This window comes from Tauraco erythrolophus, chromosome 4 (genome assembly GCF_009769465.1).
Source record: "Tauraco erythrolophus isolate bTauEry1 chromosome 4, bTauEry1.pri, whole genome shotgun sequence".
NCBI classification, from domain to species: Eukaryota; Metazoa; Chordata; class Aves; order Musophagiformes; family Musophagidae; genus Tauraco; species Tauraco erythrolophus.
The window spans coordinates 11,853,736-11,873,800 of NC_141468.1; the positions used below are offsets into that span (position 1 = coordinate 11,853,736).

Sequence of the window (20,065 nt, forward strand, 5' to 3'; positions counted from 1 at the left end):
TTTACAAGGGCATGTAGTGATAGGACAAGGGGAAGTGGCTTTATATTGAAAGAGGGAAGATTTCGATTAGATATAAGGAAGAAATTTTTCACTCAGAGGGTGGTGAGATACTGGAACAGGTTGCTCAGAGAAGTTGTAGATTCCCCATCCCTGGAAATGTTCAAGGCCAGGTTGGATCAGGCTTTGGGCAACCTCATGTAGTGGAGGGTTTCCCTGCCCATTGGCAGGGGGGTTGGAACTAGATGATCTTTGAGGTCCCTTTCAACCCCAACCATTCTATGATTCTATGATTCTATAAAGTAGGTAAAGGGTAATAAGATAGCTTATTCATATGAAATACTTGAACAGACTTCACTTGTTCATAGAATTAATTTAATATAAAAAAACTCATCTAAAAAGAGAGCTCCCTGCTTTACTGCTGAAGACTCTCTACATTTTAATTAAATTTGTTTAATGCCACTCACCATCTAATATTTGCCTTCGAAATGCCCAGTGACTTTTATTGTGCTTGCTCACATTTAGTGAATTACCCAATGATGTATTGCTTTATTTTATTACATTATGAAAAGAACAGTAGTTTACTGTTTGTCTGGTTTGCATATGTCAAAACAAAGAGTGTTTATATGCTTACGTGGTGTGTACCCTATTAAAATTGCTTTTAAGACTTCTCAGAGGATAGGACCTCATCCCATAAATCCGGCCTTAGTTGAGCATGAACGGGCTATGACCTTGACAAGCTGGAGAGGTGGGTCTGTGTGAACCTCATGAAATTCATCAAGGCCAAGTGCAAGGTCCTGCATGTGGGTCAGGGCAATCCCAAGTACAAATACAGGATGGGTGGAGAATGGATTGAGAGCAGCCCTGAGGAGAAAGACTTGAGGGTCTTGGTTGATGAGAAGCTCAACATGAGCCGGCAACGTGTACTCTCAGCCTAGAAAGTCAACCGTATCCTGGGCTGCATCAAATCAAGCATGGCTTGCAAGTTGAGGGAGGTGATTCTGCCCCTCTACTCTGCTCTCGTGAGACCTCACCTGCAGTACTGCCTCCAGCTCTGGAGTCTTCAGCACAGGAAAGACATGGAGCATTGGTAGCAGGTCCAGAGGAGGGCCACGAAGATGATCCAAGGGCTGGAGCACCTCTTCCCTCTTCTCTGAAGACAGACTGAGAGAGTTGGATCTGTTCAACGTGAAGAAGAGAAGAGGGAGACAGTATTGCAGCCTTCCAGTACTTAAAGGGGCCCTACAAGAAAGCTGGAGAGGGACCTTATACAAAGGCATGTAATGACAGGACAAGGGCAATGTCTTTAAATTGAAAGAGGCCAGATTTAGATTAGATCTAAGGAAGAAATTCTTCACTCTGATGGTGATGAGGCACTGGAACAGGTGATCTTTAATGTCCGTTCCAACCCAAACCATTCTATGGTTCTATGATTCTGTGTTTTAAACAGCAGTTCATGTACTTTTCAGAACAGTTTAACCCAGGAGCAGTATAAATTCACTGGGCATTTTCTTGTTTAGTTTCCGACTCAATGTAATCTCCTAATTTCATGGCCTACACTAGTCCTGAGTGCTTTTTCTGGGAACCTATGTCCTATCTCATACATAGAATTTTCTTATAGTCTAGGTTTAGCCAGGCACTTGAACTCCTTTATTTCCTGTAGATGCCTGAAATATTCAATATGTTCGATATTGACCATGGTACTCAGTTGAAAGAGTAGTGCCAGCCACCGCTTTGTAGTTGTACAGTCCTACTCGGACTTTAAAATTGCTGAATGATGTTTATCTACTTCAGTAGCAAAGGAAACAAAACTGAGAAGACTGATGGTTTGTTGTTTTTCAGAGAATACTGTAATGATGTAAAAAAATCAGAAAACAACACTGAATTTCTATTAAATTTCAATGAATTTATTGACAGACATACTCCAAGCAGTCCATCCTGTAAGTACTCTTCTCAATTCACTGTAATTTTTCCTTAGGAAAATACTTACGTATTAATGAGAATTAGCCAAAAAGACAACTTTTCATGACTGAGTCATGTGGTTTTGCTTTTTATTTTCACTGTTGTTTTTTTTTTCAGTTGAAATACATCTAGTGTTGGGATTTTCAACTCAAGGTAGAGATTGTAAAATTACTTTGCAGTTTTCTGGGTTTATTTAAGTTTACAGGGCATAAGGCATCCAGTGTTTTCCACACTTCCTCTCAGCTTTATGTTCTAGCAGCAAATAATTACCAGCTTCTTTTAATACACTCCAAATATTTTGAATTGGTAATTTTTTCTCTTGAGCATATCAGCTAAAGTAAGTTCCAAATAGACTTTAAAATCTTGTCATGAAATCTTCAGTCTGCTTTCTTGTCAGTTTATATAATCAAAATAAGTGAAGAAATGGAGCTGAGAACCAAGATAACCAATAACCAGCATAAAAGACAAGGAAGTTGTATTGCTGATTTACAAATTGGTTACAGAGGTCTCACTCAGGCTTGAGTTGTTTAAGAGCACAGATTCGTGTAACTGCTGCAGTGGTGAGCACAGGACTTCAGGAAGATATTCATATATTCAAATTGAGCCTTTAACTCCATTTAGAATAAATGGGGAGTTAGGCTTTTGAACAAACCATCAGTAATGCATTAAAGTGTGGTTCTCATGAAAAATTCAATGTTTGAATTTATTTTTTATTCCATACAAGTCTGTTTAGCATTATTAATAATTTATAAACAGTTGGAATAAACACTTTCTTTGTCTCTCGTTCTTTGGTTTTTGTCATGTTGCTGTCAGGGATCATTTATTGATTCAATAAGAATCTCTCTGCTAGACCACGTAACTGAAGGAATGTGCATTTAAATATGAGATCTTCTCATAAAAGACTATTTTTGTGTGCATGTGTGAGTGTTTGTTGTTGTTTTTAATAGAGTAATCTTGCTCATTGACACATTGCTGACTGACTGAAATTTTAGTTGAGTCCCTTGACTTGATCTTGGAAATGGACGCATTTGCCTCAAATGGTTGAACCAGTTAATCAATGAAAATTCTAGTTTAATATTCACTAGTTATGTAAGTGAATATTGAGGACACATTAGTGATATTGTAGTATACACTAGGGCTTAGTAAGTACTTACGCCAAAATGTTATCAAATTATTGGTATAAGGGGATCCCAAACAAAAGATGAATCCAGTAAAATATTAGGAGTCTACATTAGCAGAGATAAATATCACTCTAGAAAGATATTTTGATGTTTATATTCAGGCAGAATTTCAATTCAATTTATAGGAAAATGTGAATGCAGCAAGACCCTCCAAATTTCATCCTTATGTTCATTAGTGGGGTTTTGTCCGTACTTCCAGCTGAAGAAATATTTTTGAAACAGTACCCTAACTTGTATTACATACTGTACTCTGACGTTATGCATGTGAATAGGGAAGGTGAATCTGTGACATTCGATGCAGTTTAACAGGTTTATGTAGATAAGTCATGTTAAATGTATCTGTTGAGATTTAAATTAACGTATTAAGATTATCTGGGACAGTGCTTCCTGCTGGTAAATCAGAGCTGCTGGCTCTGTGCATAGCATGCTCACACTTTCAGGCTTCAGTGGATTTTATGAAAAAGCCTTTTTGCTAAAGCTTACAAAGCTTTCCAATACCCAAACACATGTCCCTATTGATTTGTTTTGTGAAAACAGATTGAATCAGGATATATTTTTTAAAAAAGCTCAATATCAGTTTTCTGGAAATCTGGGACTTAGGATGAAGCACAGTGCATGTCATGCATCTCTGTAGAGCAAAACTGAAGAAAAATTGGTGGTTTGTGTTTTTATTTTTCCCCAGAAGGGGTTTTCGGTCTCCTCAGCAAGGCTGAGCGGCTGGGGTTTGGCAGAATTCGGAGCTGAAGGTTTCAGTCATGGTTCTAACACTGATTTACTGTGTGACTTCGAAGACCAAGAGCCGGGTTTTCCCTTTACATTATTCAGCTCCAGTTTAGCTGTTTTATTTTCCATAGTGATAAAACTGTTATTAAAGTGTGCACTTCTGTTGACTGTTCTTGAAATTTCTCTTGAAAAGTGGTACTGAAAAAGATGCATCAGAAGCACTGACTTAAACCATCTTTTCAAAGATATTTTAAAATATCATAACCATCTAAGCCACTAATTCTTTTTTTTTTTTTTATTTATTTCCCTGTACCCATTTTCTAATGGCAAATAGATATTTTGAGAGGCCAGGGCTTAATGCATTTAAATATACGTATGTTGTAGTTGAATTATCTCCATTTTTGTAGCATGTAAGAGTAAGTATTCAGAGCAAGAATTGTGTTATTTCGTTGCATCCTTTGAGGTAAAAAGTGTTTGAATGAAAACATGCTTTAAAAATAGGTTAATTTCCAAATTTAACATAGGGGCTTTACAAAGCTGGGACCTGTACCTTTCACCTCACTTATTCCTATGGCACAAAGATAGTTTTTTAGAATACAATGAAGGAAAAGTTTAAGTGAAGTCAACAGTGTGAGACCAATCTATTTAACGGTAAGTACTTGACAGTAATCACTTGATTTGAACTTTGACAGTATGTCTGATAGAAATAGCCTGGGTTTTTTGTCTGTATCATCTTGACAAATCAGAATTTCATGTTAGCCATTTAATGAAACTCCATGTCATATGATTTCAGATGAGTGTCTTAACTCTTTTGATAGGTAATACTGATATGATCATCAGAGTTTTGCTGGATGCAGGATTTACAAATGAACTTGCCCAAAATTATTGGAGTAAACTGTCTCTGTAAGTACTCTTTTTATTGACTGTGATTTTTGTTATGCATTTCAAAGTTTGGTAATAAAATAATATACGTGTGTATATGTACAGATATACAGTTAATGTTTACAAGGGATAGATATTTAATCACAGTTACACGCTTAAATGGCAACCCTTCACATAGGAACTTGTGAGAATTTCAGTTAGTGTTCATTTTAAATCTTACTTTTGTTTACAGTGATGGAGTTGTTGCACAGTTTGTCGTTACAGACGGTGGAATTACTAGAGTGTTCCCAAAAAGGTAACAATTATTATAAGATAGTACAACACGATAATTTTGAAACCTGAAGGGGTGGAATGTTAAATAATGGATCTATTGGATGAAAAACATCTTTTCCTACAGTCTATTCTGTACTGATAACTATGAAATGAATTGCATGTCTTGGTTTTCTTTGATTTTACCTGTGTCACTGCTTGAAACTGATCTGTAACGTTATTTCCATAGCACATCCGTATAATCCCGGTTTCTAATCAGTGTAGAGTAGCAGTAAAAGCAGTACTCTTGTAGTAGTGGGGCCATGCTAATCCCTAATTACTCCTAAGCACTCATTTGTTTGGCAGGCTGGCAGGCTCCAAATATTGTAACGCAGTGAGGTGTTTGGGTTTTTTTTGGACTAATAGGAGCCAACCAAATGATCCAGGGACTTCATGAGAGAAAAATGCATCATTACCAAAGGGCAAAAAGGGAATGTGAAAGTCGTCATATAATCAACTAAAAACGCCCATCAGTGACTGGGAATAGTGAGGGTACCAGTACAGATATGCTGGTAAATGGCAAATTTATCTATTTTCTTAGGTTATTCTGTATTTTCCCAAAATGGGAGAACGCCAATTAATTTTATTCTCTAATTCAGTTTCCTTTTTGTTTTGCTGTTATTAATATGAAATCTTTTGGAATGATTTCTCAAAAGATAGCATGGGCTATAAAGGTTTGTTTATATTTTGTTGCACATATTTGCCTCAATGTATCTAAAAATGATGAGTTATGATCTGTGTTGTTCCAAGAATGCCATTTTCTTTTTTTTCTCCCAGAGTTGTGTTGTTTTTTTTTTAATAATTACATCTGGCAGTTAACCAGGTGACATGGTTAATGGTAATGAAAGCTGACAAAGTCTGAGGACCGTATGAATGAATCTCACATTTCCAACTGTTAAACATTAAAAAAAACCCCTGCAGCACACCTTTAGTGAGACTCTAACCATCTTTTTTTGATTGCTATGTTTTTGTGATTAGGGCAGGAGAAGATTGGTTGGAAAATGCTGAAACTTATGAAGTCAGCTTCTATAAACGGAGTTTAGATAATGACAACTATATTTTCACAGCTCCGTACTACAACAGTAAGTCAACACTGTTTTGAAAAGTCAAAGCTAGCTGGTCCAATATAAGTGTGCTTGTGGAAGTTTCCCACACCAGTTGAGGTCACTGACAAAGGATGCAAGTGGACATTTCATAAAGAAAAACATCTTGGGACACCACCCATTATTAAGGGAAAGGTAGCTCTGAGGGCTCTAAACAAGGGTCATCAACATTTGTCATTGACTCTGGTGGCCCTACATGCTCAAAATTAACAAAGTTGAAAACATGCAGAGTACTGCGGTTCATTTATTATACTGAAACACTGTTTTACAAAGATGCTCTGGCAGAATTATTTTTAAAGGAAGTGAAAGAAAATTGCACTCGGGGACAATAACACTACCTAAAAAAGCTTTATTTGTGCCAAGTTCTCGATACTTCCTCAGCACCAGACCTAATTTGGGAGAGCAGGTATAAGGGTCCAGAGACCACAACTCTGTCCACTGCACTCCTGCTTAATTTAAACTGCTTTTGAATTCTGTCTCAAATTGCCATTACTCACCAAAACCAGTTTGTCTGAAATACTGTGATATTTAAAACCTTTATATACACAATAGTAAGTGCTCGTTACTGATGTGAGCAGCATTAACCTTGTCAAGCTTGTCTAAAAGCAGATGCTACCACAAATGACATACTCCTCTCTTAAACATATGGGAACTTTTATTGCTGTTATTTCATACTTATTTATTGCATCTTTTCTCAATAAAATATTAACAAGGTAATTAAGTAAATTCCCTGAAGCCTTTGTTGTTCCTCAAAGAGCTCCAGGGAATGTACTTTTAACTTGCTTTTTCATACTAAGCAGTGTTGAAAACAGGCTGAAGTCCGTCAGAGAAGTAATTGTTGGTTAGTGAGTGGTGTCAGTATACCCTGCATTGAAAAATACACAGACGACAGCAGGATAAAATCTTTGGCTCTGATCCTGGTTTTAACAGAGCTGCTCACATGTGTAAAGGTATTCATGGCTCTGCTTGCAGAAAAAAAAAAAAAAAAAAGGCTACAGTAACTTTATGAAGCAGTGAAACCATGTAGAAAAAGTGAATGAAGAAAAGTAAACAAAAGCATTCCTCTTAGTCATCCAGATGTTGGTGATCTGAGCTATCACAGGTGATAAATGCATAGAACAACTGGGTCAGTGCTTTTCAATAAGGATTTTTTTTTAAATCAGTCTAGGTATTTGAATAATCATTAATTTCAGTTTCAAAGGAAGGGGCTTTTATATCACCCTAACCTTTTTTTCTTTTTTTTACCCCATTCCTGTACTCTCAGAAAGTGGTGCCAATAGCTATGAAACAGGTATTATGGTAAGCAAGGCTGTGGAAATAACAATTAATGGGAAGCTTCTGAAACCAGCAGGTAAGATAGAGTGCTGCTGAAAATCTAAATAAATTAGTTATTTGGTTGGTGCTCAACAGTGAATTAGAAATTTAATTGAGATTTCAAAGTAGCTTCATTTTAAATAACATTCTTTTCTTTGAGACTGTTTTAATCTTGCTAGAGGAAATCAAGCCAAGATCTGGTTGTGTTTGAGTAAGAATGCTTAATTTATTAGTCTCATGAAGGGTGTTAGTGGTCAGACAACTAAGCAAAACTCATATTTTATCCTTTTCCAGTTTAATAATTTAGATGTTATTATAATTTCCCCCTTTTTTTTAGGATTCTACAGTTACCTTTTTTTTTTTTTTCATTTTACTAAAAAAGACTTTCATGTATTTCTTGTCAGTTGTTGGAATAAAAATTGACGCAACCAGCTGGATGGAAAATTTCACAAAAACCACAATCAAGAGTCTGGTAAGCAGTTGACCAAGTCTTTTTTGAACTTTATTTGCATTTCTCAAAGCTTCAGATGCAAATAGGTCTAACAGCTTTTTGTGTCAGAATCATATCGATGCATAGTCACCAAGTAGTTGTTGTATTTAAAGCATCCGAATGCACAAAATAAATCTATGTTGAAATAGGCTATATTTTGTATGTCTTGCTTTCATAATTATAGGACATAGATAAAGACAAAGAAAAGTGACATATTCTAACCAGTAGACTTGCTACTAAGATTATGCTGTAGCAGTGAATAAAATCTGCAAAAAAATTGGTGAATCTATTTTTAGTTAATATGGAAGATGGGTAAGCAGTGAACGGTTAGGATTTATATCGCAACCAACATCAGAGCATTTTAGCAGAACTTTATGAAATAGGTGCTTAACCCTTTCATTCCTTGCATCTAAGGCTTAGGTGTAAATGGGAAGGAGGAAAGGTTAAATGGAAGGAAAAGCTAAGGAATTAATAGTACATTGGGAAAAGAGAGGCATGAAATGAAGACAAATATGGAACAGTTGGATGAGACAATGTTGCTTGACTGGCTGTATATTAAGAGAATCAGTAAGTGTCTGACCGTTGTAGGTGTTAGAGCTGTAGTTCAACAGGTAGGCAAATGCATTGCCTAAATGTCAAAATAGTTAAGGACAAAAAGACATAACTGAAAAGAGAAAGAAAGAGCTCAGAATTAATTTGGGATGAATGACTTATCTGTTAGTTGTTTTACTCAGGACATAATGCAAGGAGACAGTTATGTGTATAGGTATCCACATATTGCAAGAAGAGGAAAACATGCTAGTAATCAAAGCCATAAAAGCTAACTGGGGATGGAGAGCTTCCTTAATTGCATGACATTCCCATGCTTTGAGGCCCATGAAGCTTTTCATGGTCAAAAAAAGATACTTGGCATTATGTTTTCTGGGTTTTCTTTCCATACCCCAAACACAAGGAAATGCATATATTATTTCTTTTTTACTTTATACTCCAAACATGGACATCCTGACAAGTCCCCCAAACTATTTATCTCCAATATATTCAGCATTCTTAAAAAGGGAGATGTACCAGAGACTTCATGAAAACAGTAGAGATTGTGCTGTTGATAATTACTGAATAAAGGTTGTTCACAGAGATATTTCTGATAAATGACAAGCACTTAAAATTAGCTTTTATTAATATACAGATTTTGAAAATCAAATCACTTGTTCTTGTCTTGATTGATTAACATCACTATGAAATACAGTTTCCTTTGAAACATTTTGTGAAGATTACTATACTTCTGTTTTTCAGTGCAACAGTGAAATCTGTGGCTGTGAGAGAAACAGCATGGTAAGAATATGTTCAGTTTATGAATATTTGGCAGATTATGAAAATTCACTAATTCTCTCTAGATTTTTCTAAGACACTATTCTATCATTATTATTTGAAGATTAATTTTACAGAAAACAGGACTTAGTCATTTGTGCCTTGAGAAAGAGATGAAGATTAGGAGAGGAGGGGTGAAAGAGGGTGTGAAAGTCAAGTGAAGTGGTTGGTCAAAAATGATCGCAATGAGGTTATGAGAACGAGAGGGAAGGGAAAAAAACACAGTAGAGTAAGAGTAATAGAGAGTGATGTGAAGAAAAATGTGTGACAAAGATAATGGCAACTTTCTAAGCAAGAGGCGAATTGTAGGAAAGGCAATATTAATAAAAAAAAACAAATCTGAGAAAAATAAATCTAGAAGAGTATCTTAGAGAAGAGTAAATGCAAACTGAAAAACACCAGAGTACGTGATGTGCCCTTCAACAGTCATCAGTCATTCTCCTTTCCTCTATTCCCAGCCTGTTCAGGATTTGGAGATCCCATAACTCTGCTAGAACTCAGCAGAGCACAGCTTCAGAGACTCTCACAGTATCAGATTCTGTTGTGAGCTTAAAAGGTTTCCCTGCTCAGGTCTTCTGTGAGTTCTTTTGTGGAGTGTGAAGATCATTAAATGCAGGAGTTACAGCAAAAAGGATACTCTGGGAGGTTATCTATTTGGCTTCACTACTATCTCTCCAGTCTCTGACTGCAAGAAACTTTTACAAAGTGCAAGGCATAGGGAACCAGTGGGCTTCCCATTCCTGCACCTGACACCTGGAAGAAACTCACTACAGTCCTTGGCAAGTGAAAATAAGTATGACTAGCAAGCTGAGAATCTGCCTTTAAGATTTTTACCATTAAAAGCTGAAAATAGAAAAGGACTTTAAGCATGGCTGAAGCATGCAAGAAGTTGTAGTGCTGTATTACGAGTTGAGATTCAATTATAATCAGATTTAATAAGGATATAGCGCTCTAAGAGCTAACAAAGTATTGAGTAAATAAGAATTTACAAAACAACTTTTATGAATTTAAGCCGCAAATAAGCCTTTGATCTGTACAAACTTATTATAATATTGATAATGCTACTTTTATAGCTTAGTATTGGCCCTTGGCTATGGGGTGGTGATTTAGCCTAAGCCACATAGATGTGAAGATATTTCTGAAGTGTTGAACAAAAAATAGTTTCTTACAAAGTGTTCTCTTGACAAATCCTTCCTGCAAAACATATTTCAATTTCTTGTAATAGCATGTGGACTGTGTTATCCTTGACGACGGTGGATTTCTTTTGATGTCAAATCGGGATGAATATACACAACAGGTATGTATATTTTTAAATACAGTACACAATAGGGAGAAGTTGTATAAGAAAAAAATATCATTTCTGTCTCAGTTTGCACTAAGAACATACTCTTTCTTTTATTTATTTGTATATATATTGTGCCCATCAGACTTTGAAAGAGTGGGTCAGAAATTGAAAAACATTTCTGAATCACAAAAAAAAAATTGCCATATCAGAAATTGCAGTTATTTTGTTAGTCTTTTTCACAGTCTTATTTATTGTTCAAGATGCCAAACTTCTACCCAGTTGCATTCTTTGTGCTCTGCCATTAGGCTAGTAGGCTGCTGCGGGACCTATGGTGCAAGTAGTATGGCATCCACACACCTTCTTTCTCACATTCCTCTTGCTCTTTCCCAAGCAGGGTGGTCTCATTGATAGTGCCTTTAACAATTACTGACTAACTGGAGTTCTCCAACCAAGGTTTTAGGAGAGAAATAGTCAAAGAAAGGAAGAAATACATAAACAGAACAACTGGATGGTTGCGTAGAGGAAAAAATAGGGAGAGGCAGAAATTTGAACTGTTCATTTTTTAATGAGAAAAATATGTAGAAATACTTTAACTTATCTCCATATGTTCTTCTTCTTCAGATTGGAAGATTCTTTGGTGAAATTGATCCTGGCCTGATGCGAAACCTGATTAACATGTCCCTGTATGCCTTTAACAAGTCGTATGACTATCAGTCGGTCTGCGATCCTGAAGAAGAACCAAAGCAAGGAGCCGGACTTCGTTCTGCTTATGTGGTCAGTAGTTCCTTGTGAGGTGACTGACATTCCCTTAAAAGTCTACAGATGTTTATACCAATAACATAATCTCGTGTTTGCTTGTTGTTTTTTCTTTCCAGCCTACAATAACAGATATTTTGCATCTAGGATGGTGGGCTTCAGCAGCTGCTTGGTAAGTGCAAGCGCGTCAGAAATCTGGATTACACCAGTAATTAGGTTTATCTTTCACCATCACAATGCTGCATACATTTTAAAACTAAAGATCCACTTAGGAGCTTTCTTTTCTTTTGGCTTTGGTTTATGCATTATTAATAATAGACACAGAAATAGTTTTATCTGTTTTAGAGCCACATAGATAGACATCCCTATCAGCTACTTACCACGGCACCAAATGGGGATAAGTAACTGTGACTGATGTGATACTTTTGCATTGGTGTGAATTGCACCCTTGGAGACTGTCTATTCCTTTTTCTAAAGTTTCATGAAGCGTATTTTTTATAATAATTACCAAGCCAGATGAAATTATCTACTTTATGAAGCTAAGAGTTAAAACATGTAGCAGCTGAACAAACATATAGTAATTTTCTCACGGATAGCACTATGAAGGTTCTTATGTTGGGTTTTATTGTTGGTTACATTTTGTTAACAGCAACAGCAATAATCTCAGTTTTCTTGGACAACAGCAAACCTCAAAAACTGGGTATGGGAAATAATCCAGAAGAGAAACTTGAGCTCTTCTCAAATAGAGAAACTTTAGTTTATCAGTGTTCAAATCAGACTCAGTGGTCTGGACTCAATTTAGACCTGAGGTTTATTCTGTGTGATGTCTAACTTGAAAGGGCCGCATGAAAGTACTTTCTGTGGACATGCTTTTAATGGAATCTAGGTCAGAAGCAGGCAGAGAAGGCCATTAAGCAAGCAGAGTAAAAAGGGCTGACCAAAAATGGATTCAGTGAGGCACCTGGCAGAAGCAAATGCAAGGACATAAGAGAAACCAGGTTATTAAAGAAAACTATAGTATTTCAGGCAACAATGTAGGATAAAGGTGTGAGTGATAGTTTTCAAAATTTATATGAGATACGTCAGCATTTAGTTAAGAAAGTACGTATCATTTCTCCTTCACGCTATTTTAACTCAGAAGATTTTACAGTTTTCTCAGGCTGCGTTTTTCCCTCAGTTCCCTGTAAATTCTGTAGTAAGCCCTTATGAAGGATTACTATTTCCTGTCAGCAAATTGCATCACTGTTGAAGGGCATCAAGTCTCTTCTCATCCATGACGGTGGGTGCGCTGTCTGTCTGATGATTCAAGGCACAAAGCTGTGGAAGTGAAGCCAGAGTTGCTGCAGGCAATGCCTCCACTGGAAAGGTGACAGACAGATCTAGTTTCTGTACACATGGATCATGCTGGATAAGGAGAAAAGGAAAAATCTTGGAAGACGAATAAAATTACACAGTCCCTTCTCTCTGCAGAACAGGATTAGAACAGAATGAGATGAGGAGAGATCAGGTCGTATTTGTCGGAAGAAGCAAACCTAAAACATGACGACAGGAAACTACAACTTAGAAAGATTTAAGCAGAAGCAGAGAGTCAAGGAATATAATTGTTGCAATTCTTGCCTATTTGCTTCAAGTAAATAAAATAGGAAAAACACGATCATGAGTGAAGAAAAATAATTTGAAATAAATGGAGCTCTTTAAGCCTAAGTGTTTCAGCAGCATCTAGGAGGAAAATATATTCCATACCTCAAGAGCAGGAATAGAGATGATTTTAAAAGTCAGCTGCTACAGTAAAGATTTTTATAATATACTTGTGATATTCTAGTGTTTGTCTCCTTCTCAGCAATTTAATGAACCTTAATCAGTGTAAAGTATCTAATTCAGGAGCATTTTCCCTGAGTGTGTTCAAAAGTAGTTCTGATTGGTTTAAGTGTTAGAGGAACGCCAACATGCCTCTTCCACCTCCTGCAGAGGTGTAAAGGAGGACATGGATAGCATGATAACATTTTCATTATGCGAGTTATGGGCATAAATGATAGCAAATCTCAACAGCAGAACAAAATATTAATGTGAAAGAAGACCTGGGAGAAAGTGTGAAAAGAAAACCAGAGCCAAACTGTAAGGTTTAAAGAAACACAACTTTAATAATTCACAAAAACACAATAAGCCATGATGATTTTGTTGTTAATAACTCTTATTTGAGTAGTTTTTAAGGATGCGATTAAAATACGAAGAAGACAAAGAGCCTTTACCAAAATATATTATCTTTCTGTGTTCAGGTCTATCTTACAGCAGCTGTTTTTGAGCTTGACTTTTCCACGTTTTCTTGAAGCAGGTAAGTTGAGAGAATGTTAAAGTCAACTTTGAGTGAAGTAGAAGGGAAGAATCTAGACTGGGGGCCATATGTGGATCTCCCCATTGCAACTGTGACTTGAAAACATTGTTGTTTATTTATTTATTGTCTTCTTTCTGTCAGCTGATATGGAAGATGATGATTTCGGTGCCGCCCTGCCTAAAACAAGCTGTATCACTGAGCAAACTCAGTATTTCTTTGAAAATGATGATAAATCCTTTGGTGGGATTGTAGACTGTATAAACTGCTCCAGGTAAAATTTCTTCAATATGAATAATAACTTTTAGATATTCATTTATTTTACAAAAGATAATGACACTTTTATAAGAACAAAAAATGTATTTTAGATTAATTACACTAAACTTACATAAAGAAGACAAATAAGTATATAGGCAGTAAAATGATAAATTGCTCTCTCTTTTAAATGTTTAGCATTAATCTTAATTTTAATAATTAAAGAATCATAGAAATATTTCAGTCGTATTTTTTATTTATAGTCCGTATACGCTCCATAAAAATTTTATTTCTATCACTGTTACAATTTGTTTTCTTTTACTTGTTACGTGAACTCAAAGGCATTCTGCAATATTCAGGAGGAGATTATTTTCCTTAATCTGATTATGTATTGGAATTTTTGATAATCAAGAAGATTACACAATTTAACTTCAAATTTACTTCTAGTCAATAGCACTCATGATTTAAGAGCTGTGGGTCTTATTAACCTGTTTTGTTCTGTGATTAAAAGAATTACTCTTCAGGCTCCATGTGCCTATTCAAGATGACGTTTGATGTTACGTTAAAACACTCAGATACTTCAGAAACACAGCAACTTGGACCTGGTTCTGTGTTTCATACAAAAGCCTGCTGGATTGAAAGTTTGCATACACTAGGAGCTTCTGAAAATGTCTTAGAAATTAAAGTTAACAGTCAGATTTCAAACTCCTTGAAGACAATATTTCAAGCCAGGAAAGAAAGACAGAGGACAAACACACAGAAATTTTTTCCCACTTTCATACTTCCTCCTCCATGTTGCCAGTATGTGTTTGCATGATAGCTGGTTGTGGAAAAAACTCATTAAGCTGAGGTTTTCGGTTTGGTTTTTGGTTGTATATTGTTTGTTTTTGTCAATCTGGAGAGTTTTCAGAAGTGTTCTTTAGTTCAATTTACTGAAAGACTAAAGAAATTATTATGCCAATACTGCAAAAATAGTGCCGCAGTGTGGGAATGAGTAAGAAAGGACAATTTAAGCTGGTTAAAACCAGCAGATACACAATCACAACATCAGTTATTTAATTAGCAGGTATTTTGTCCTCTTATTGTACCCAATCAGTGGTATGAACTCGTCATCTGAAATTTCAGAAATAGTACCATCGATTCACATCTAAGTAATAAAACTCTGCATATAGAGTGGTAACCACCTCTTTGAAAGATTTGCTTATTATTTTATAGATGTATGAAAATTTATTTAGAATCTATTAAAGCAATTAACGTGTTCCATCATCTTGAATTTACCTCTCTTTGAGAGGTAGAATATATTTTATTAATGACAAAGAAATATTAAGAATTTTTCCTCTGCTTTTTTGAAGGTCTGTCTGCCTTTCCAGTGATTTTAAAATACATGAGAATTAACCTTGAAAAATCCAGAAATATCTTTACCTTTAGTATCTTAGGCATGAAGTATAGTATCTTCTGTATCTGTCTAATGCTGCCTATTCAATTATTTATAAATTGAAAATGACCCTACTGACTTAAAGGCATTTTGTGGAATTATGTGGACATAAAAATACAACAAATACACATCCAATACACAGCATTGACACCCTAACCCTCCTTCTCACCCTTCTTACAGACAGGTTTATGTGTTGGGGTTTCATTTGTTCTTGTGATTGGGGGTTTTCTCAGTGATGTTAGGGGAGGAATCGATGCTGAACTGATCTTATTTCTCAGTACAGCTACTGTTGTAGCAGCACAGAGCTAGCTATTAACTCAGTAAAAGTCATTTTATGCTCTTCTCCATTTTTTCCACTAATAAGTCTAGTTGAAAGAGGGAGCCATGGAAATGTCAAAAAGATTACAAAATTTGTTATAAATGTTTCTTGCTGTTCATTAATGGAAAAGATAAATAGTAGCAGGCAGACTGAATCTGTGAAGTTGGGTTACTTTTATTCCAATTCTGTGTGTCCTTCTCAAATACAGATTTCCTTGCTTCATTTATACGTAAGTTTTTATTGGCTTTTTTTCCAGACTTTATCATGCAGAGAAGATTTCAAACACCAATCTAGTATTTATTATTAGTGACAGCCAACTGCTGTGCCGCTCCTGTGACCCAAAGCCACTGATGCAAGCAGAGAAGCCGGGTATCCTTTAAAATCATGTTATTTAGTAGTGTGGATTGATTTTTGGCTATGACATGCTGGAATATACTTGGGGAAAAAAAATGGCCTATTTATGTACGTATTAGTAGCATGATTGCCATTGGGGTACTTGAAGCAGCAGATATCTGTGGATGATATCACAAATCATCTGAGGCAGCAGTCATTGAGGTAGAGAGCAAAGTCGTTATTTGCAAGGTACTAAACAGAAATGGTCTCACAGGAGCTGAATGAAGTTTCCAAAAGACAGATACAATGTCCTGGATCCAGGACAGAATAATGACATGCAGCTGGACAGGCTGGGAGCGGAGTGACTAGAAACAGCTTTGCAGAAAAGGACTTGAGGATCATGATAGACAAGAAGTTGAACATCAGTTGCCACTGTGCCTAGCACTAAAGAGGGCCAGTCATGTCCTGGGCTATGTTAACAAGAGTGTAGTCAGCAGGTTGGGAGAATTGATCCATCCCATCTCGTCAGCACTGGTGAGACCACATCTGGAGTGCTGTGTACAGTTTGGGGCTTCCCAGTACCACACTGACATACTGTCCAGTGAAGGACTGCCAAGGTGATTGTCATCTGGAGCACAGCACAGGCAAGGGGAGCCTGAGAGTCATGGGTTTGTTCAGCCTTTAGAAAAGACAAAGGTATGTCTGTCTAGAGAAATAACAAACAAGGGCAACACAAAGATAAGAGTGGTCAGGAAAAGTTGAGATGCTGCACTGATGCCTGCAACACTGAGGTGAAGTGATGGAGGCACTTTAGTGTGTGCTCAGTGCCAATGAGAACTGCTCACTTCTTGTGGAAACTGCTTTAACCATCAAAGGCTAAAGTTTATCCAGCTGCTAGTGTAGAATTTCTTTAGAGCTAGCTGGAGACATGGGTGGCATACGTGCAAAGCTGACTCTTTGCAACATACACATTAAAATTAAAAGCATGTGAAAGGTTGTTCTAATTTACAACCACCTTCATGCCAATCTCTGTACTTTTAGCCTGTTCACTCCAATAGGTATCTATAGGTGATGGTGATGGAAATATGTAAAACCAACATATACATATTCTAGACTAGGAGAACTTCACCTCAATTTTTGTCTTCTACGTATGCTTGAGGATAGCACGCCAGAGATGTTAAATCAATCCTAATTAGGACTATTATGACAGAATATGGAAAACAATTAGTTATACCTTTGGTGATGTCAAGAAGTTAGTTGAGATAGCCTCTCCAATTCCTGAAAGAAAGCAGCTAATGGTAGAGATGATTGTGTTTCTTTGGCACAAGCAAGGTGTCCATTGCCACATCAATAAAACTGGAATTCCTTCTATGCTTGAGCTGAAAAGGAAGTTACATTGGGGTGGAAGCAATATCCATGTCATCACAGAACTGTGTAAACACAGCCTAATATTCTGATGGGCTCCAGTCCATGACAGTTTGATTAACTGCTACCACTGTCTGAATTTATAGAGAGCACTCACTATAGAAAATGAAGCACGTTTGATGGGAAATGGACACATGACTTGCATTTCCTTGTGGGGCCCAAACCTTCTGGAAAGCAGTAAATGACTGGCAGCCAGAGCTTCTTGGTGGGCTGGTATTGACTAAATGAACTATTTTATTTTAGTTCCAACTATGCAGTACTAAGCTATTCTCTCTTTTCTATAACTAAGGTACGTTGTGAAACGCAGATGTAGCATGACATCACAGAAGCAAACGGAATGACCTTTGGGTGCTATTCAGATGGTTATTATCAGACTCCCTTCTGGCTGGTACAGCTTTACTTGTGCACATGGCCTTTTAGAATATTTCTACGTTTCGACTTCCCTTTCAGCTGGGTGCCAGCAGAGGAAAGGGGAGGTGAATCTGATACCATCTGAATGAAGACAGATGTAGATCTGTAGAGTAAAATTCCCATCCTCTTGCCTTCTCTTCCATTGGGCATCTCATTGCAGTAAAGCTGCTGTAGTACTCCACAGTAGCACGTGAATAGGATTGCTTCAAGTTAGAGCTACTAAGATAAGTAAAGTTTTGGTGCTCAGTTTTTTTAAACCACTCTAGTTTAGCTTTAATGTGTGTACTACCAACAGCAGAATAAAAAAGCTTGACATACTGAGTGGTAATATAGGCAGGTTTCAACAGAAGAGGGTTTTGCACTTTACCATATCCGTGCTGTTCAAGTATGCTGCAGTGACTTGTGCCCCTTGTTAGCCTGTGGCAAATTTGGAGAATAGTATTTACACTTAAATATCAGCAATTACAGATTTCAGAGATGTAAGCAAAAGCATTAGCTCATGTTTACAGTTAGCTAATTAATAGCATGTCACTGCTCCCATTTCTATCCTGCTGTTCTGCTCTTAGTTTGGACAGCATTTTCTCTGCCTCCCTTCATCACTGAAATGCCAATGAGATCTGATCAGGTTTTCTGTCATTTACTATCAAAGCCTACAGTGGGATGATCTTGTCTATGACATTTGGGGTAATATAGATGTACACATGATAAAACCAGTACTTCTTACAGGACTTCACTGCAATTTTCATCCTATATATGGCATCAATTTTCCAAACAGACTTCCTCACTTTTGCTATGTATCTTCATTTTAGTAGAATAACTCAATGTTAACATATGCTATAACCAATCAGCACCATTGAAAGTTTACTGTTTTATCAAGTATTTTCTGTAATATTTATGCAATGGTAATAAAAGCAATACAGAAAATCTTAAAAAAAACTCAGCTTTTATTTTTATTTTGTGTATGGTTCTGGAAGTACTGGTTCTAAAAAGTCATGCAGGATGTCTATTTTCTTGATTAAGACAGTGTAAAAAAAAAAAAGGAGGTACTTGATTTCAGTTTATCTGGAGGGGTTGGTTTGGTTTCTTTAATTTAAACAAAGAACTGTGACTATTGATGTTTATTTCACCACTATCTGAATTAGCATATTTCTAATTCTAATTCTAATTCTAGAATTTCTCTTCTTCTATGAAAGTGAAACCAGAATGTTAACCCTGCTAATATACGATGCACAAAAACCAGTCACACTCCTTAACCAGAGAAACAGATGAAGGGCCAAATCCTTGTGAAATGGTCAAACAACCTAGATACAGAAAGGGTCCTGATGTCTGTTTCGATGAAGCCAAACAGGTAAAATTGAACTTGTAAGATTTTAGGACTCTCTTTGAAAACAATTGTAGAGCTATTTCAGAAGAGCAGTGAAACTATGTTTAAACGTACCTTGGTGCCTGGTAACCTATCTATCACTAAACATACTGTTCACTCGAGACCATAGCCACTCTATTTCAAGTATCCCATGATTAACATAAAATTAACAGCTGCTTTCTTATCTGCCTTTCCTATAACCATTGCACTTTCACACATGATTCCCACTAAAAAAAAAACCTAAACACCAGTGATTATAAAAGTGATGGTCTCTGTACGGTGCTGTGAAATTCAGTTCTTCTATGGCTTTCACAAATAGATGATAATCCTGGCTTAGAAGTAGTATTTTTATATTACTGTTTCCAAACATTATTTGTGTTGATTAAATGATTAAAAACATTATCTCTGGTTTAGGATGTTGTTCCTCTTAGAAATTCTGCAAACCTGTATTGACCTTACATCACATTTTTAACAGATATAAAAGTGCATTACTTTACCGCGATCAGCAAAATTATGCTGTTTATTACTCCCTATATTGTATACATCTCAGTTTTGAAGGAGAAAAGATTATACCTGTGCCATATATATAAATTATTTGAATATACTCTCTGTCTTACCTTTCAAAATACTGCATGACAGAGAATATGTTGAATTTGAGTTGTTCAGAATAAATTTCAAGACAAAAAGTATTGAACAGGGAAGTACCTGCCATTATATAAAAAAATATTTTTAACATGCATTTGTAATGCCTCATCCCGTTTATGCAAAGGAAAGGTTGTCCAAAACTAGTGCAGTTAGTTGGCTATAACTGCTGTATACCAAGTTTTG

At 36.4% G+C, this 20,065-nt stretch overlaps 1 protein-coding gene across 4 annotated transcripts in view; it reads left to right on the forward strand.

Annotated features, from left to right (window-relative positions):
- CACNA2D1 (calcium voltage-gated channel auxiliary subunit alpha2delta 1) overlaps positions 1-20,065 on the forward strand; it is a 437,667-nt gene that overhangs the window by 409,662 nt on the left and 7,940 nt on the right. For all 4 annotated transcript variants that reach the window (XM_086609980.1, XM_086609982.1, XM_086609983.1 and 1 more), the window contains 14 exons: positions 1,840-1,937; positions 4,682-4,766; positions 4,978-5,040; positions 6,033-6,136; positions 7,422-7,508; positions 7,876-7,943; positions 9,252-9,290; positions 10,552-10,623; positions 11,233-11,385; positions 11,487-11,539; positions 13,644-13,699; positions 13,841-13,970; positions 15,962-16,074; positions 19,140-19,222. In XM_086609980.1, the coding sequence (XP_086466106.1) occupies positions 1,840-1,937; positions 4,682-4,766; positions 4,978-5,040; positions 6,033-6,136; positions 7,422-7,508; positions 7,876-7,943; positions 9,252-9,290; positions 10,552-10,623; positions 11,233-11,385; positions 11,487-11,539; positions 13,644-13,699; positions 13,841-13,970; positions 15,962-16,074; positions 19,140-19,222 (1,204 nt within the window). The remainder of the gene's footprint in view (positions 1-1,839; positions 1,938-4,681; positions 4,767-4,977; positions 5,041-6,032; positions 6,137-7,421; positions 7,509-7,875; positions 7,944-9,251; positions 9,291-10,551; positions 10,624-11,232; positions 11,386-11,486; positions 11,540-13,643; positions 13,700-13,840; positions 13,971-15,961; positions 16,075-19,139; positions 19,223-20,065) is intronic.